This window comes from Athene noctua, chromosome 3 (assembly GCF_965140245.1).
Source record: "Athene noctua chromosome 3, bAthNoc1.hap1.1, whole genome shotgun sequence".
NCBI classification, from domain to species: Eukaryota; Metazoa; Chordata; class Aves; order Strigiformes; family Strigidae; genus Athene; species Athene noctua.
Window position 1 is genome coordinate 6,562,804 of NC_134039.1, and position 19,498 is coordinate 6,582,301.

Below are 19,498 nucleotides of genomic sequence, written 5' to 3' on the forward strand. Positions count from 1 at the left end.
TTTTCTTCCTGTCCATTCTCAAATAGGCCAGAAAGTCCTATAATACCACCGGTGGGCATAATATGTATGGAGAGTTGGTTAGTGAGTAGGGAGGAATCAACCAACTCTTTGCAGAGTGTCTTATGCTTAGAAAAGCAACTAGGATGAGCTATTATTCAGCTCTGGGAAGTAGAGGAGCTGCAGCTAGTACTGCCGCTGTGCAGAACTGCTAAGGGGCGTGCAAGCAAATCCACTTAAACCCAGTCTATTTAAAGTCCAATAGTAAAGATCCAGTTTTCTTGTAAACACTTTCCTCTGTCCCTCCTACCCCTCCAAGCTCACCACTGCAATGCAGCAGAAAAGGATACGAGCTTTAATTTCAAGGTTTTGTTTCTTGAACTGGTAAAACACCGGGACGGCATGAGACGGGCCATGAGGAACTTGACCCCAAATGCACTGAAACCAATCAACTCTCCTTGTCCCGCCTCCCCAATTACAACAGACTTCAGAAAAAGTTAGAAAATGTCTGAAAAATCGAAGTACTGCTAGAACTGAAGGAACTCTGCCTCAATATGCAAGACACTGTTTGCCTTATTTCTAAGCACACCTCTGCTTCTTGCTCTTATTCTATAAATCCCATCTAACCAGTATTTGCTGCACTTCAGAGAAGTCATCTGTGAACATAGCCGGGTTGACAGTGTATTTTATTCACCAGGTCTTTTCTGTTTTGATAGAGCAACAATGTAGGAGAGCTAACGCCACAGCTTTTCCCTAATAGAAGCAGTATTAACTCAGGTGTTTCCCCCACGCAGTCAGCTACCTTTAAAGAAGTTGTAAAAAAATTTATTTTCTTCAAGGCTGGTGCCCTTTTGCCAAATTTGGTTGAAAATAGCCAAGAAGCTCAAAAGTTACTGGTGAACAAAAGAATGACTAAGAAAAAACTTTGTTTCCCTTGGAAACCACCAAACTCTTCTCCAGAATGAATCAGAGTGAATCCAGTTCAGTCCAACACACTGTTTTCTGTAAAGCTGATATAATCTATTTCTGTGGTGTTTCACGCAGAAGTTACAGAGCAATCCCACCAGCAAATGATGTGTGAAAATAGCTGTATCTAAACTTCCCGCTACCACCAAGCCACGGTGTCCCTGTGTGGGGACACGAGGCGGCCCAGGGGAGCCCTGCCATGGCCAGAACACGCACTCCACAGCGCTGAGCCACATCCACGCAGCCTTGTCAACACGTGAGCCTAAGGTAAACTGAGGAGAGGCGATGATGAGAAAGAGACTGCTGACTGCATCACAGCGAGAGCGTTGGGAGAACGATGGGGTGCAAGGCAAGAACAAGGAGAGCCGCTGCTCCTGTGGAGTTGATCCTCCTGAGTTGACCCATGGGGCAACTCCGCGGATTCTGCGTCTCACAGAGGCAGCCACTGCCAGTCAGCGGGTTGGGCTCAGCACTGAGCTCAGCTGGAGCTGAAGGCCCTGCCACTCACTGAGCACTGTTTTGCCTCAGTGAAAAGCACCAGCTCCTGGCTCCAGGCTCCTGCTGAGATCCAAACTCAACAGAGCCAGCAACTCAGCGGGAGTCGGCTGTAGCCCTGGATATAGACCCAGGCAATCTGTTCTCAGCGATATTGCACCCTCCGAGCACGTCCTACACTGGTTTAACCCCTGTACAACCTCCTGTTCGCTTAGGGGGGTCTGCTTCTCTTCAAGGGAGGGCAGCACTTGACCTGCTCTGTGGGAAAGCCTACTATCTGTTAATGAGACATTTGCTCTGATGAGGCAGTTAAAATGAGCATACTGCAAAGCCTATAAAAATTATTGACATTCATAGCACCATTAATCAGCGGCACTCATCTTCCAGATTCTACCATCTCGCTGTGAAATGGAAAGCTGCAGGCTTGATTCACTGCAAATCAGCTCAGCTCTACGCTGTTTTGTCCCAGTCACGTCAGCACCAAACTGGAAGGAACAGCCACAGATCAGGCAGATTTGTCTGAACCACTTTATTTGTTATCCTCGCAGTTAAACCTTGGAAAATCCATTTTTTGCCAGGATCTTTTGCTGCAGTTGTTCCTCCCTTTGGGAAAGATGCTAATTGGCTGTTTATCATCTGGTGAGAAAGGGGAATTGAATATCACCTGAATGAGTCACAGGCTGCAGGAATTCACTCCTGCCCTTTCCTTAAACTGAGAAGGCATGCACAGCACACACCTGAGTAGAGACATTTCACGAGTAAGGCTTCTTTTCAGTAGAGGTACCTGGCTCATGTTTCCTGTTCAACAGAGACTAAAACTTTACAGAATCAGCCGCTGGCAGCACTCCCAGGATATTTTTCCATTCGCATATATTTCTAAAAATGTCAACGCCAGTCTAACCATTCTCATCTGGGAAGCCTGACATCAGATGTACATTAGCCCGGGAAAAAAAAAAAAAAAAAAAAAAAAATCCAAAATGCAAGTCCCTTCTAAAAAGGAAAACAAATTCGAAGTATGTTACATTGGCTCCTGCCTCTGAGCTCTATGCAAATAACAGGAGGAAATTTTATAGTATGATTTTACACCCATGACAATTCAATTAGAAAATCAGACGAGGGAATAGTATGGGTTTCAGGGATGAGAAGTGGATGGTATGTGAGATTCTTATTCAGGCCTAATTCCTGTATGTTTAGGTTCGTTACCCAACAGCTGACAAAAAAAAAAAAAAAGTCTCAGTCAGGGCCTTAAGAGCCATGCTTGCTTTGCAGTTCTGGAATTAAAACCAGACAGCTAAACAACACTACATCTGACTGTGGGAGAGCTTCCCCAGGGAGGAAGCATTTTGGCTTGAGCATTTTGTTCCAGTCATCAGTCTGATTATTTTCTCTTCCAAATTTGGACCCTTCACACACCTTCCCAGCATCACCTGCTGTGCCCGAGAAACTAGTATAGACGAATGCTGCCATTTTGCAAGCTGAGTTTGGGCAATAAACAGTATTGTTTCCACACTGTCTTCTCCCCACAGCACATGCTGTCAGCATGCTATCACTGTAAAAGAAATCTCTATTTAATTCGGTCTGTCAAGACTCAAGGAAAACAAAGGGTGTCACTGCAGCCCTTGAATCTGAGTAGGATTCCTGCAATGGAACAGAAGTTAACTTCAGTAGGACGGATCCATAATTACAGAGTGAACAGAGAGCAGAATGTGCTCCTGAAATATTTTAAACATATATTTTACTGTCCATTAATGCTGCAATAATGACTTTACAACTTCTCTCTCTAGGGAAAATTAATAGAAAGGCCTGTTCCTCTTACTGTTTTGTTGGTTTTGTTCACTACTTCCAAGATGTGTTTGGCTCTTGAATTGTATTTCTGCTTCTTTGCAAATCTACATGCTTTTTACATGTCCAGTTTAAGTATGTATCCTGTCTCTAAATACTGAATAATATATAATTATGATAAACGGAATTTTTAACCATACTTGTTGTTGAAACAGACCTTAAAGACTGCTGCCCTGACGTAAAAAGTTTCATTAGACTTTCCAGATGGTGGACCTCAGCATTCTAGACCACAAGTTCCGGTGGCCTTTGCTATAGTCACCTAAGACATGACCCCCATACTAAGCCATCTGCCCACTCATCTGCTGGAGAAAACCATCTCCACAGCAGAAATTCCTCAGCCAGCAAGTTCTATCGTCCAGAACATTTGCCATCATCAAACAGGCCTTCAGCGCTCAGAAGTCTTGTCCTGCCACTCCTACTGAAGGATGACAACCTCTGTCAGAGGAGTGAGACAAAGGAGAAAACTGAGTCATTAGAAGGACTGTGTTCAGGGGAAGATCATATGGGATGCTTGTGTATACAAAAACTAAAAAATGAAAGCCCATCATTAGGTTCACCTGCCCTTAATGGTCACTTCAGAGGGACTTGCTTCTTACCCACTTGCTGGGGTGGTTGACAGCATTAACATCTTCTGTTATTGAAGTTCGAGATGTCAAGGTCCTGGAATATCACAGTCTCAGAAAGATTTCAGTGGAAGTTTATTTCTAGACATGCACTCTTACTTCTCAGTCTGACCGAACTTAACTAACACTATAGTCCCTGGGGACCACAGAAGAGCAACTGCTGGCTTGTGGATTCACCATGAAGTTAGAGAGGAATTCTAGTGGTGGTCCACTTCCTGCCCGTGCTGGGTGAGCCATGGTTTCTACAGCACTAGAAGCAGTAATACAGTTACACATGCTTGTAATAGTTTTGCCTCCAGTATTACATCTGAAATGCCAGTGCTCCATAAGGGAAGTACAGTGATGCTTTCAGACCAGTCCTCACTTGCGTGCACTTTTTTCTGAGGCTATCTCAATGGATTTGGAGAAGTCAAGGCCACGTGGAAGCTAAGAGTGTTGACAAAGTACATGCTTGTTTTGACCTTTAGTTACTCCCCTTTCAGGTTGCAGTTAGTTTAGGAACAAATTATCATTTTAGCATAGATTCAAAGGGAAGTAAACGTTAACCCACAGTGTAAACACCATGGACCAAGACCAAAGGGCCTCGTCCATGTCAGGTACAGGTCAGGCAAACATCTGCAGAAGATCACTTAAATGATGCTGACCACTTCTTTGGGAAGGAGGCTGGCCTCAGTGAGATCTCTTCAGGATTCATCTTGCTTGAATTTCTTTGCAACCAATTAGGAGTGCCTTCCCACGCCCTCCCTTTTTTTTTTTAAAAAAAAAAAAAAAAAGATTCTGGTCGTTTTCTAGTGCAGCCCATCAGATAGCAAGAACGGGGGATGCACTTGGCCATCAGGGCCTCAGCTGTGTCACAGGTCCTAAGCAGAATTAGAAGATGCAGTGACTGAAACACAAGGTATAGCATAGTCTAGGGCTGTGCAAACAGGAAAATCAATCAGTCAAAAAATAAAGCAACACTATCCCGCTCTGTCAGATTCACTTTTGCTCCTCCATTTGCACTTAGAAAAGTCAAGAGTTTTGTGTGGTGACTTTTAGTATAGCTGCATATACATGAGCTCAGGTGAAAGCAGAATTGGACGAGAACAGAAATAATTGTGCTCAGTGAATAGAGACTGATTATTGTTTAAGGCATGAAAGTACCAACCGGGGGAATGTGTAAAGCTTTTAAGATACTCCAAGAAATTGCCTGAGGACAAGCTGCCATGCAGCATCAAAGCAGGGCATACTTCTCAGCCCTAAGTGTGGAACTATCTACACTTGTCAGTTAAACAGTTCAAGGGAATGTTCCCAGGCAATTAATCACAATCAGCTATACTGTCACAGGCTCCTGGTCACACTTGTAAATCTGTACTAGAGAGCTCTCTCCCAAATACTTCCTAGGCACAATCTGGGAATTAGCACAAACTAGGAACCAAGCCCATTAGGCTGTCTGCCTCCGGCCACCTTGTTTTAGAGGCAGAGTCCAACAGTATGAACACAGGCTCTTTCATGCCAGTTGGCCTCCGTGCCAGAGAATGGTCCTGGGCACATTTCATTTTCTAATATAGATGCAGTCAGGATGTCTATGAGAATTCATATCTCCTCCTTAGTGGAATATCCAGCTTCTTTATTAAGAACACAACCTACCCAATTTTCCACTAGCAAGAAGCAGTGCAAATTCCATTTTGAAATGCAAAGTGTTTCCAAGCTTTCCAGAGTGGTTTCTCTCTCATGCTTCAAAATGCTACTCAGCCTCTGCACCCTTATCAGTCTGCATCACTGAGATCCTTCTTACATGCCCTGTTATTCTTCCAGCACCTGCTTCAGATGGTTTCAATTCAGAACGTGAAGACGACAGCTAAAATTTGAAGAAAAAAAATAAGTCCTCAAAAACCCAACTAGGACAAGTTTGTGAACACTCTGTTACACAGTCAAGTGAATTCTGCTATCAGAGCAAAACTATCAGACCAAGTTAGAAAATGAATTACATTGTAATGATAAATATTTTTTTTCCATATTTAGCATCGCTGCAATAATTTACCTGTTGCAACCGCTATACGTGAGCAAGCTATGTGTATACCTGTCTGTGCTTCATGAGTCACAGATGGATAGGGCCACTGAAGAATCCATGCTGTTCTCAGCTCCAGGGAAATCCAGACTGAAATGCCTTGGTTACAGAGTTTTTGCCCACAAGGAGGTTTGGGGCATCTCTAAATATTCAACACACTGGCATCAGAGCCACTATAAATTAGCATCTTAACCCAAGGAACGGGTCATTTGGAGGTACCCTGTGAGACAAGTGGGCGAGGAGAATCTGACTGAAATTTTGCCATTTACTGAGACTTAACTCCACCAGGCCTGCGGAAAGATGCCAGTGTCTGCTTTGGATCCAGACTTTAGCACGCTCTCCTAAAGAGAGGTATCTGTAGCCTTTCTTTCAAAGCACTGAGCAGACTTACAAAACATGATCCTGAGAGATACCGTGTACGTTATTTTTCCCAGTAGCTGAAATCCAGAAACAATTCTGGTAGCTCTGGGAGCTAAAATCCAGAAACATCCTTCTCTTAGGGAAATGCCCTGATATCTCAGCTATAGACTCCTGCTCTTCCCTTTGCTTCTTATTCGGCTCGAGGAATGTTGTCTTTTTCAAAGCTCAGTGGCTAAGCTTTAGGTAGAGGGTATTCCCTCCCAGAACAATCTTTTGTCACCCTCCAGACTGACCGTTTCTCTGCATCATTCTCTTGCATGGCCAGAATTTCTCAGCACATTAAATACTGTATTTCCTAATTAAAATATTCCAAGAATTAATTGCATAATAATAAAATAATAACAACAACATGTATTTTCACATTAACCTTTCTTTCATTTAGCCTCTTATGCATCATTGCCTTGAAATTTATAGTGTTTTCTGAACTAAGGAACTAATAAAATTTGCTCTGCTCTGAGAATTCACGTTAAAGCCTTCCCTCAATTATACCCCCTCAGATTTACAAATCATTTTAAACAAGACAGAAAAAAACGACAAGACTACACTGCTTAAATAATTCAAATAATTTTCTGTGCGAGAACACACCCCACACCCCCACACACCCCCAATCACATGCATTTATACTTACAGTTAGGGAGGAAAGAGAGGAAGGGGAGGTGGAAGAGGTTTTAAATTTGTTCAACCTGCTTGAGAGAATTAAGTATGGTAGAGTCTAACTAATCCCTGCTAACTCTGGAGGCAGCAAAGCAAGCCCTGGTATGGGTTTGTGAGATTCTCTGTGGGAATTACTAAGTGTCAGGAGGAATTTTCACGTTACCAACCTCTGCTCCCTGCACACACCTTAGACCCTTGGACAGCTGTGCTACCAATCTAGTGTATTTAAACTACACCTTTTCCTCCAGTATCTCCACACAAACTGCAACCCTGAATATGAGGGTTTATTACACAATTGTATTCTCATGAGAAGAGCTGCAAGGTTTCACTGGACGCCTCACCTACAGGAAACAAACCACATGGAAACCACCGCTGCCTGGCCTGGGTTGGAGACGTGATCTGACAGGAGAGACCACGTGTTTCAACATTTATTTGTCAGAAAACTGCTGAAAGGTAGAATTACCACTGTCCTGAGAGGAATTATTACGGATTTCCAGCCAAGGTGGCTTCTCTAGCACCATGCTTTCCCATGTGATTTTTAACACAACCACATCTTGCAACACATCCACCTGAAACGGAAGGGAGGCAGCTGTAGGATGCCCAACACTAATCACATCTCCTGCGTACAGCAGCAGGACAGCTCTGCCACTCACTGCTTGGCAGTAACGGCTGCTATCACTATCGAATATCCTGGGTGATGAAAGTGAAGGGAGGAAGTGAGGTATTAATCCAAAGGGTACGAGCCGGGGTATATTCCCAGAACAAAATAACTGGAGTTGGAAGAGAAGGCAAAAATGCATTCCACCTCTATTTTCAGAATCAACTCTTCATCTTGGATCTCCATCTTCTCAGATAATACCAGTGAAGACTGGGGAACCCCGAGTCTATCATTACTCATGTGAGAAGGACTGCAACATAAACTACAGAGAAAAACAAGAACGTTTTTTAAAAAATTAAGTTATCCCTGGTTGCTTAAAAGCTGTTTCCCACAAGATCACAAATGACAGTCTCCATGGCACGCTGAAACACAGAAATGAGACAGATCCTTCTTTTTCATCTTCTGCATGTCAGACAAGTGTTACATGCTGCACTGATTTCTTTGGAAACATCCTCCTGATGACAATGAACACAAGTGACTTGCTAATACAGAAGAGAGTCTGCTGATTACTTTTGGTAAATTCTAAATTCTGCCTGGAAAATTATTAATTCTGCAGTAATCACATAGACTATGTGTGCTGGGAAGCCCATGCTCTAATGGAAACACTTTGTTGCCAGCTAGAAAAGTTATTAATTTTACTATCGGATCATGTAATTTCTGGAAATCGGGTCAATTTGCTGGAAATTCAAACATTATTCTATTGGAAAGAGTAATCTCATTTTCATGCCACACCAAGACAAATATGGGGAAATTCACAAAAGAAAGGATGTTGCATCTCCTTTAGAGCAATGGAAACAAGATTGCAGTCAGAGCAACTGGATTTTAACAGCCCTATTTTGGATTCACCCCCGTATCAATGAGAACAAAATTCAGGTATCTGTCCCTAGCAGAAAGTTCTTAAAGAAAGCTCCAACGCCGGTGATGCAAAGCTAGTCCTAAATTGGACTACGTGCTCATTGTGTTCTGGAGTGGGAGGTTAGAGTGCGGAATGGCAAAGTCTTTGCCGAGTCAGATTCATCACAGTGGCAAAAGTATGCGATTACCTTACAGAAGGCAGCTGAGCTGCAGGTTCAAAGGGAAGTGGCACCCAAGCTGGTACAAGCACTGCATCAAGTCCCATGCATTTACAGCAGTGGGGAACCAAACAAAGTTAGGCAGTGCTAATACTGTGGTGAGAATCTGGAGCTGTAGCTACTAGGTTGGATCCTTCGGTGACTTCAGCCAACCTATGCTAACTACACAAACATGCTTACTTGCAGTACTTATGAAGAGAGAAATGAGCTTTTATTGCATCTGTTGGTATTATTGAAGAAATTAAAAAAAAATGCTTCTGGGCAAACAAGCCATCTTCAAGGCACTGGTTCACAACAGCTCTGGGTCTGTCTCTGGTTGTGTCTTTTTCAGCCCTGGTAAAAACACTGTATAGATACCCGGGAATCATTAAACACCAAATAAGGACACCACATTACTAGATTACAGAGGCGAGAAAGCACTGCAATATATCTACACTAATCATTTATGAATGCTGTTCTTTTCCTTTAAACAAGTTATTTATCTCTGAAATTTCTTATTCCAATTAATTCTGTAGTCGCATGAGCTTTACTTTTTTCCTAATCCAATTAACATCAAGCTTCTTATTTCATATTATTTTAATGATACAATACCTAGATTTTTCACAATATTTCATCACACAAACACAGGGGATGTTCTGGCCAGTGGACCCACAGGTAGTTACTGGAGAATTTCTGGGTTCGTTCCTATTATGAGTTGACACACTGATGTCTGACAGCATGATCCAAGTTCACTGAAGAGTGTCAGCAACCCTACGTCCCAAATTAAGCCAAGGGCATCAGAAATTTAACAAGCTAACAAGGAGAACTGGGGAGCAGTTAATGCATACAGCAAGAAAGCGAAAAAAAAAAGAAACAACCAAAACCCAAACCTTGCAAAAGCTACTAAACACACTAAATGGCATGATCTAAAAATTTTTGTGGTGCTGAATATAACATAAGCCTTGGCAGAACGATTTTGAAACAATGATTTTGATGGTTTATAGTCTATATTATTACAAAGACTTTTTCTATTTAATTTTTTAAACATTCCTAGCTGAGTTAGCCTACGGAGGGAGGTTAGTGAAACTGGTGGTCATGCAATGACCGGCTAAAGCAGCACCAAAGTCAGGCAGATGCTGTTAAAGCTTTATCTCACAGTTTCCTTGCAGCCCTTCTGTCCTGAACAGCATCAACCTCATTATTAGCACGGTCTCTCCAACACACTGACTGCCATACAACATACAGCTCCCATCACTGCCCAAGTAGCAAGGCCAAAGTCTTGATTAGGTCTTTAAAGCCCTCCTTTCGTTACTCCCTAATCACAGCAGCAATCTGCCTGCAGGACCTTATCAAATTTCACTACCGGTCATGACATTTTGCCAAATGACCCGAACAAATCTCAGCTAGGTAGCCACCATGGCTAAGTGGCGTTGCTGCGTGCTGCTAAATGGTCTCCCTGTTTTACCTCGGAACTAGTTTCACTGCTAACTTTTCAGAAGAGTAAAGCTTTTTTGCGTACATATACATCTTCCCTGAGACTGAAAGTGCACTGAAATATTTGCCTGTTACCTAATGAGAGGTGAAAAGCAGCGCGTGGAGAACGGAAGCTACTTCAGAGCAGCGCTCAGTGCGCTGTGAATCCACAGCCCCCCATCACCACCACCAGCAGCACGGCGGTGTTTGCAGCACAGGAGGCCAGGGAAGAGCCGGCAGAAGTGCCGTTTTCTCTTTACAGAGTCCAAATAAAAAGAGCACACAAAAGAGGGATTTGTTTGTGCTGCTCAAAGCAGCATTAACTCCCCCTCTGTGTTCAGTGACCCCACCAGATGGGTCACAGTGCACAGATGCTGACACAGAGCCCTTGCCTGCAGAGCCACCAAGAGCCATGTAAGAGACGAATATCCCTCTCCTCCCTTCCCTCTTTCCCTGAGATCTCACATTTTAGACGTCCGTCCCAGTCCATCCATACCCATTCATTTTTGTGCCTACCCTAGCCCTCTCCCCTTTTGAAAGGCTCGTTCTTCCCTTCCACAGCCTTTTGTTTACGATGTTTGTCTATAGAAGATCATTGTACTATTGTTGATAAAGGGCTAGGAGATGAATGGCGTTATATAACTGCTAGTTCCTGTTTTATCATTTTTTAGAATGATGGAAAAGTAAAATGGGAGACTCCCCTTGGGGCCAGGCTAAGCAAATTAGCCTTTTATTACTGGTGACCCAAAAGAATATTCACTTCAGCATCCCCAAAATGGAAGAATGGAAGGGTAATGCATTTCGGTACATACTGTCCCGCACAAAATGACAAGCCATTAATAACTACGGCATACAGGCATGTGTGGGGTGAGAAATCTTCCATGGTGTAACTCCTAGTTGGCTTGGCTTGTTTGTTTGGGGTTTTTTTAAGTTTGTAATGATTTCCTATTCATTAAGCTCTGATATTCTGTGGCTTTTGATATTCCAAAGAGGTTTTATTCATCTTGCTTTTCATTCCAGGTCAGCTAACGTAAGATCAATAACAATTTGGACAGATTTCCTTCTTGTAATGAGCCTAGAATTGGCATACATAGCCTAAACTCTCTTCCTGTCTCACATTTACAGGAGCTTTCTCAGAGTGATTTGGATCTTTCTCTCATATTCTTTTGCAGCAGAAATTTAGATCGGCGTGTTATGAGGCTTCTGCACTGTTTGTATCCCCGACACAGATACTTGCTGCCTGCTGAACTCAATGAAGCTTCCTGATACCGCAAATCAATCACAAGCAAAAGCAGGTTCTCACTGCTGGAAAGTGCAACTACACTCTCATTCTGGCCAAAGTTGCAATTCTTCATGCAGACAATCCCGGCACTCAGCTTGCAAGAGGACTGCTCTGATGAGTAGCAGCTGCAGGAACAGTCACTCTTTCTGTAGTAAGAATCTGGTGTCCTGCAGCACCACTTGTTTTCAGACTCACAACATGTAGCACGTACCAAAGTCCAATAGGAAATGATGGCTCTAAGGTTTCAGCAGGATGTGTAGTTCACCTTTAAGTGACAATATCAAAAGATGGGGGCATCTAAAATACCTCTCAGCAATGCTTTAAGTAAAGCATGTGCTTAAAGCTGAGCCCATGCTAGGTGCTTTGCTGAACTGTGATCTAACCACGTTTCTGGTCGTATTACTCAGTGTCTGGCAGCAACCGCTCTCATTAGAAAGCAAATCCTTTACTGCCTTATAAGCCAATAGAAATTATGCATCTTTGTAAAGAAGGTGTCAAAAGCCGAGTTTGTGCTTGACAACTGTTTAGAAAGCCAAGCCAAACAAATATTTCCAACCGTATTTTTGAGAACAACTGTTTTTCTTTTTATTGGAAAGTTCTGTTGGTTTATGATGGAAAAAGGCAGCATGTTCAAACCGAAGGTCAAGGAATGATTTGACAAACCTGCATAGAACCCTGTGCGGCAATTGCGGTATTTTGCTCTCACAGAGCTTGATCTTGGCTGGGACAAGTTCTGCCCTCGGTTACAGCAGGGCACATATGCTGGAATCCAGAGCTGAATTTTGCAAACTGGCTCCAGTGGGAAGTTAAAGGCCCCCAGCACCTTGCAAGCCCAAGTCCTGTGGTATCTCTCGGCAAACATGAAGTCGAGTTCAACACACTGACCTTCCCCATCCCTTCCTTGCACTGGCTCTGGCATTGCTTCCTTTACAACTCACTAATTTGACAGAAAAAGATCTACTTTGTTGTTCTTGCACTGGATTTTCTGCCAGATTAGTGAGCTCAAGCAGCTCCTGGAAGAGAAGGCAGCACTTGCACATGTACTTGCACAAGGACAGAACCAGTTCAGGGTAAGCAACAAAAGGGCACACAATGGGAGGAAGACAACTAAAAAGGAAGGAGGAAGACAAGGCCTTCCCTTTCCATCAGCAACGGGCTTTTAAAAACAGCTCAACCCACTCCCCATAGCCCTGATCTGCTTTCACCTACATCAGTTCTACGCTGGTGTTACTCCACTAATTGCAGTAATTACTGTTACGTAGTTCAGACCATTAATATCCAGAAGTCCTGGCAGGGTTCCACCGTCAAACAAGGGACTCTATATCCACATCGTCCCTGCTCTGTGGAGCTGACAGTCTAATTCAGCACAACACGCAACTGGAAGAGCAAACCGTGGAAGACAAAAGTGGCCAGGAAAAGTGGGGGTAGTAGTTGGAGGAAGACAACCAAAATTTGATGCTGAAAGACTCACGGTATCATTTGGTACTTATTCAGGTCAGTCAGATGGATTTAATCACCGAAAAGTGTATCCAACTACTTGCCTGAGCAAAAAGCTTCCCTAAATCCATCACTGAGATCTCAGCATGTGCAACAGGCAATTATATCGCTTCTTCATTTCACTTTAGATTCAGCCTCACCGAAGGGCTAATTCTGCACTTCACCCTGATGCAAAAACTCCCACTAAAGCGAAGAGGAGATCTGCATCAGTCTGGAGTGCAGCTAGACTGGGCACTTTTTCTGTCAGTCTTACTGCAGACAGTTTCTCAGCATATTACAGCATGATTCCTCATCTAAATATATAAGCCAACCAACCAAGAAACCAACATCTAAAATTAATGTGAAAGATCCTGATCTCTATTATCAGATTCAACCTCCTTCCCCCTCACCCCTGGGTTTTGGGCTGAGCTCTGTAACAGTTCTCTATACTAAACATGAAAACCACTATTTGCTTGGCACTCACTATGTTTTAGTGAATAGGAAGGAAAAACATCATGCATTTGGCCATTATCATTAAATGGCATGGTAAGGGACAGGTAAGCCGAATTTGCATCTGGACGAGAGAATGTCAAAATGCTGTTTTGCAAAGCTGATTTAAATTTATCACGGTACATGTATCTGAGGTACTTGCACAAATTGTAATCCTGATCTAGTATTTACTTAGCTGTATTAGAGAATTTGTTAGAAACAAACCTTGAGCGTTGACAACCAAGACTTCTCTTTCTGCTAGTCTTGCTGTGCCACTGTATGTGGTAAAAGGCATGAAACATCCTTCAGCAATAAAACAGAAGGTTGAGGGGAAAAGAGAGACGTCCCTTGCAAGAAAAAAATGATAACACAGCTCTCTGAGTTAAAGAAGCAACTCTGTGTCAGTCTTCACTAGCAAGCGGTACAGTGCTGTGTTATCACGATGAAGATAACGTCTCATTCGTCTTTCAACAACGTATTAACTGTAAAATCCACAGCACTGAAAAGGTTTTGTTTGGAAATAAAAGAAAACAAGGACGTGTTTTGATGAAAGGTGATGCCTTCCGTCTGAGTCCCAGATATAAGCCACGCAACGGTTATTTAAGTAGCACGGCATGCCACGTTAGACTCTTTAAGTGCCGTCCGTTTCCAGTCTATGATAATTAAAAGCGGTGATCTGTGTACACAAACAGTATGGATACATAAACGTGACCTGATACACACGCCAAAGCAATCTGGAGTGTACAATGCAAACAGTTTTGCAGATATTGCACTCGTATTCTACTTTCTTGTCATATCTATCCACTCCCTCGTGTTTTTGATCTGTTGTGCACTTGGACTGAAACCAGTAACAGCAGACAAGAATTTTTTTCTTTCGGTCTCAAAAATATAACAAAGGTATAAAACCGTAGAACTACCAAAAAAAAAAAAAAAAAAAAAAAAGCTGCACATACATTTTTTTTTGAGTGGGAACAGTAAGCACAGGACTGAATTATTTAGAAATTCTGAAACAGTAAGGTAATTAATAACATTATTTATAAAGAAGTATATCTACAATATTTAATAATTTAAGGCTCACAAGAAACTAACATATCAATGACGATAAAAGTTTTCTGCTATAGGGTTAAAAGCACCAAATTCACTTCACATACTAGATAACCAGATCTGTACTGATCACAAGTGGGAAACTCTGAAAGTGCTGATCTGCTAATGTTCCTAGTGCTTTAACAATGTCGTATTTCACAGGAATAAGAAATCCCCTTTCAACCATAAATACAGTTATACAGATATAAAATATACTGGAATAATTTCAGATTGAAACTACAGTACAAAAAACCTCAACCTCCCTCCCCCCCCAGTCCATTCATTCTCCACACACACACCCCCCCCCCCAATCCTTTAATACTAAACTTGGAGCAACTGAATTGGTTACAAATGACCCATTTAAAACCAACCACCGTTTGCTAAAATAAGTTTCTACAACTTAAGATTTTGCACTGTCATAATTTACCGGCTCCTGCATCATGGAGCGTAGCTTATTCTTAGTCTATTTTAAAAATAGGTGACCCTTTGTGTCATGGAAAAAGAACATAAAAACATGTATTCCTGGAGGACTGCTCAGGACACTGATCAATTTATAAAATATAGCCTGATTTAAAAAAACTAATTGGTACCAAAAGAATAATTATAATAGCAAGTTTCTGACACCAGTAAATCCTTCTGCATCTCGAAACTCTGACTCTCTCCTCTCCTTACAGGTCTGTTTCCCTATTGGTGTCCAGACAGAGAGCATAAAGGGATTTTCTGAGATCTACGTTACTTTTCGCTTTGATATTGGTTTTCTCTAAGGAGCTGGTGCCATTGTTGAACCCCTCACTGTTTTCCAAGTGCACAACAGATTTGTTCAGAGAGTTTCTACTGGATCTTCTCTTGGCGTCTCCCCCCGCTGCGCTGCCCTGAGCACTACTGTGTTCATCTTTGAGGATAGCTTGCTCTTCATGATCAGTCTCTCGGTGGTAGAAGTAGTTGAAGTTGGACACGATGACAGGGACGGGCAGGGCGATGGTGAGCACACCCGCGATGGCACACAAGGAACCCACAATCTTGCCCCCCACGGTGACAGGTCGCATATCCCCATAGCCCACAGTGGTCATGGTCACCACTGCCCACCAGAAAGCGTCAGGGATGCTGGAGAAATGAGACTCAGGGTCATCGGCCTCAGCAAAGTAGACGGCACTGGAGAAGAGGATCACCCCGATGAAGAGGAAGAAGATGAGGAGGCCCAGCTCCCTCATACTGGCTTTCAAAGTCTGTCCCAAGATCTGCAGCCCCTTGGAGTGCCTGGAGAGCTTGAAGATCCTGAAGACCCTGACCAGGCGGATGACTCTGAGGATGGCCAGGGACATGGCTTGCTGCTGGCCCCCGCCCCCATTGCTACTGCCAGCCCCAGGCTGCTGCTGCTCATGGGCCAGCTCGGTGCCCAGGGTGATGAAGTAGGGGATGATGGCCACGATGTCAATGATGTTCATGATGTTGCGGGAAAACTCGGGCTTGCTGGGGCAGGCGAAGAAGCGCACGAGGAGCTCAAAGGTGAACCAGATCACGCAGGTGGTCTCGATGATGAAGAAGGGGTCAGAGAGGCTGCTGGGTGGCTGCATGGGTGGGGAGTCCCCGGCTGTGCCATTTAAACCTCCACTTTGTGGGGGCAGGGGCACGGGCATCTCCCTCTCGTCCCTGAATTCCGGCAGGGTCTCCAGGCAGAAGGTGATGATGGAGATGAGGATGACCAGCACGGAGACGATGGCGATGGCCCGGGCTGAGCTGGAGCTCTCGGGGTACTCGAAGATGAGCCAGACCTGGCGCTGGAACTCATTGCGGGGCAGGGGCTTCTCCTCCTCCTTGATGAAGCCCTCGTCCTCCCGGAAGCGCTCCATGGCCTCCTCGCCCAGCTGGTAGAAGCGGATCTCGTCGGCGAAGACGTCGATGGAGACGTTGACGGGCCGGCGGAGCTTGCCCCCGGACTGGTAGAAGTAGAGGATCCCGTCGAAGCTGGGCCGGTTGCGGTCGAAGAAGTACTCGTTGCGGAGCGGGTCGAAGTACCGCATGCGCTTGTCGGGGTCCCCCAGCAGCGTGTCGGGGAACTGGTTGAGGGTGCCCAGCTGGGTCTCGAAGCGCAGCCCCGAGATGTTGATCAGCACCCGCTGGTGGTGCATAGCGCCCGGGCTGCCCGCCGCCGCCGCCGCCTCCTCCTCCTCCTCCTCGCCCGCCGCCGCCATGGCCATGCCCCGCCGGTGCCCCCCTTCCTCCGGGGGACCCATCTCGGCCGCCGCGGCGGGGCGCGGGTTGCGGGGCGGCGGGTGGGGCCTGCCGCCGCCTCCCCGGGGGGCCGGCGGGGGCCGCTCCCGCTCCTCGCCCGCCGGCGGAGGCGGCGGCGGCGCCGGCGGCGGGGGGGATCCCTCTTTGCCGTCGCTCAGCCGCGGCGCGGCGGCGGAGCCGGCGATGTGGAGCACGTTGCCCCGGCGCCGGGCCCGGGCGCTGCCGCCGGCCGCGGCATCCTCGCCGCCCGCGATGGCCGTGGCGCCGCCGTTCTCCAGAGTCACCAGCGCGATCTCCATGGGCAGCGGCGGCAGGAGGCTGGCGCGTCTGAGGCGGCGGGCATGCTGCGCTCCGCGCCCCGCCGCCGCCGCCGCCCCGCCGCCGCCGGCCACCTCCGGGCGGCCGCCCCGCCCTGCCCGGCCCTGCCCGGCCCTGCCCGCCTCCGCCTCACTGCGCGGCCCAGCGCGGCCCAGCGCGGCCCGGGGGAGCCGCCCGGGGACCCGGATACGAACGGGCGAGCATTAGAGGATGGGCGCTTGACGTCAAGAAGAGGATCCCGTCTCCTCCGCGCCCCCGCGCAGGCAGCGCCAGCCTCCCCCCCCCTCCCCCGCCACCTCCGCGGGCACCCCGGGATGCTGCATCCGCGCCCCGCCCCGCCCCGCCCCGCCCCGGGCTGCGCGCCGGGGCAGGGACACGCTGCCGGCGGCGGAGCCCACCCGCGGGGCCACCGAGCCCACCGGCGGGGCGACCGAGCCTACCCGCGGGGCTACCGAGTCCACCCGCGGGGCGACCGAGTCCACCCGCGGGGCCACCGAGCCCACCCGCGGGGCTACCGAGTCCACCGGCGGGGCCACCGAGTCCACCCGCGGGGCGACCGAGCCCACCGGCGAGGCCACCGAGTCCACCGGTGGGGCCACCGAGCCCACTGCGGGGCGGCCGCTGACGGTGCCCGCAGGTTGCGGCGGGAAGGGGGGGGGGTGTCTCCGCGGCGGGGCCGCTCCCGCGGAGGGGGAAGCCGGGCGCAGGGGGGGTGGCGGGGCCGCGGGGACACCGGCGGCCAGGCAAGGGGGTGGCGGTCGCTCCCCCGCGCTGTCCCACCCCCCCGCACTTCACCCCGTGCGGGTCCCCACGCGTGGATTGCTCGCTAAAGGGATTGCGCGCAGCCAGGGCTCTGGCTGTAAAACCCCGCTCACCGAGGATGAACATCGTAACCGAAAGCCCCGGGGGCTCCTGGAGCATCTTGGTGTGTGCCCACTCCCGCACCCCCCGCAGTTAGAACAGAGGAAGGGATTGGGGGGTTTTGTTCGCTTTGCTTCGCTCCCCCCAGTTTAACCTGGGACTGGTGCCGCTCTAGAAGGTGCTTCCAAAGCCAGCAGACAACATTTCTACCCGGCTCCCTTCACGTTAGCCTTTGGAAACCGAGACCATACTTTCCCCCTGATGCATTCTTAAACCCACGGCCAAGGCAGATACGTTTCAGTAGATGCACATTTTATTAGAGAAAATGAATTGGAGCAGCTTTGCACAATGACTTCAATTACAGTTCAGTAATACAATCAATGCTGAGATCTTGTTGTCTGTATTCAAGACACGAACTCATCTGTTCAAGGTCTACAGGAGAATGTACTACATAAATATACAAATACTGTAGCATTAAAACCTGTACATATATATATATACACCACTCCACTCTTGCGGAGGTTCTGCGTCTCTAACAAAATCAAGTATAAAAAGTACTAACCGAAAAACTATTTTGCCTTCCAGTTGGCATCACCGCAGTGACATTTTTACTGAATCCTTGTGGTAGTACTCGGCTCCATCAAATAGTTTACCTAGATTCACTGGGACCAGTGGGTTTTCACTTGATTTACGTTACCTGTGTGTATGAAATATACTCAGAGATATTAAAAACAGTGCCAAAAATGGAAAACCGTAATTATTTATTATATTAAATATTATTTAATTACATTAAATGGTTACTGTAAGTGATGATTTGCCTGTGACATGGTCACGTTCTGTAATTTATTTCTGAGAACTGAGCACAGAATCGCTGGCCTGTTTTGCCACTGAACTGGTGAAGTAAAGGACCACTTCACTCACACAAGTAACTCCTAGAAGCAAAATTACAGGTAAGTTTTCTAGAGCAGCCCTTTGGAAATAATGTCACTTTGATTTACAGTTATTTCATGGAATAATGTATCAAACCTGCAAAACATAGTATAATTCCCTTTGGGACTAATAAATACAGACATACCTGGTGTATTGGGTCAACCCACCACACCTGGGCACCCAAACAAATAACGGCTGATATGTTATCAACACATGTCAGGGATTATAACCAGAGGAAGGGCTTGCACACTGGAAAATTACTCTGTTTTTCCAGCTCTTGCAGCTCCTCTAACGCAAGCTATTCTCCCTCCAAACCTTGCCTCAGGAATAATCACTTATTTCAAGAGGAAACATCCCTAGACAAGTTCATATAGATCTCCCAGAGACAATGCCAGTCAAAATTAATAACCTGCACCCCAGGAACTGTGGCACGTGGCTATCACAACAAGCCCCTTTGGAGTCTGCTCAGGGAATATGTCCCTTTCACAGGGCCAGTTGAAAGCATCCAGACACTCAACTGCGCTGTCATCTGCATACGAATATAACGAGTAACAACATAAAACAGATGACTTGCCAGCACCTGTGCCTGCTCCCTCA

At 46.3% G+C, this 19,498-nt stretch overlaps 1 protein-coding gene and 1 long non-coding RNA gene across 3 annotated transcripts in view; both read right to left on the reverse strand.

The window, feature by feature from the left end:
• Window positions 1-14,385, reverse strand: part of LOC141958863 (uncharacterized) — a 30,140-nt gene extending 15,755 nt beyond the window's left edge. The window contains exon 1 of one of the 2 annotated variants that reach the window (XR_012633368.1): window positions 13,703-14,385. This is a non-coding gene — a long non-coding RNA (uncharacterized LOC141958863). Of the gene's footprint in view, window positions 1-5,552; window positions 5,752-13,702 lie in introns of those variants that run through there. The other variant, XR_012633369.1, reaches the window with a different exon arrangement.
• Window positions 14,386-14,429: 44 nt separating this feature from the next.
• On the reverse strand, window positions 14,430-17,185 carry LOC141958438 (potassium voltage-gated channel subfamily A member 1-like). The gene has a single exon (XM_074901219.1). The coding sequence runs from the start codon at window positions 17,089-17,091 to the stop codon at window positions 15,229-15,231; it is 1,863 nt and encodes a 620-aa protein (XP_074757320.1). The 5' UTR covers window positions 17,092-17,185; the 3' UTR covers window positions 14,430-15,228.
• Window positions 17,186-19,498: the final 2,313 nt, after the last annotated feature.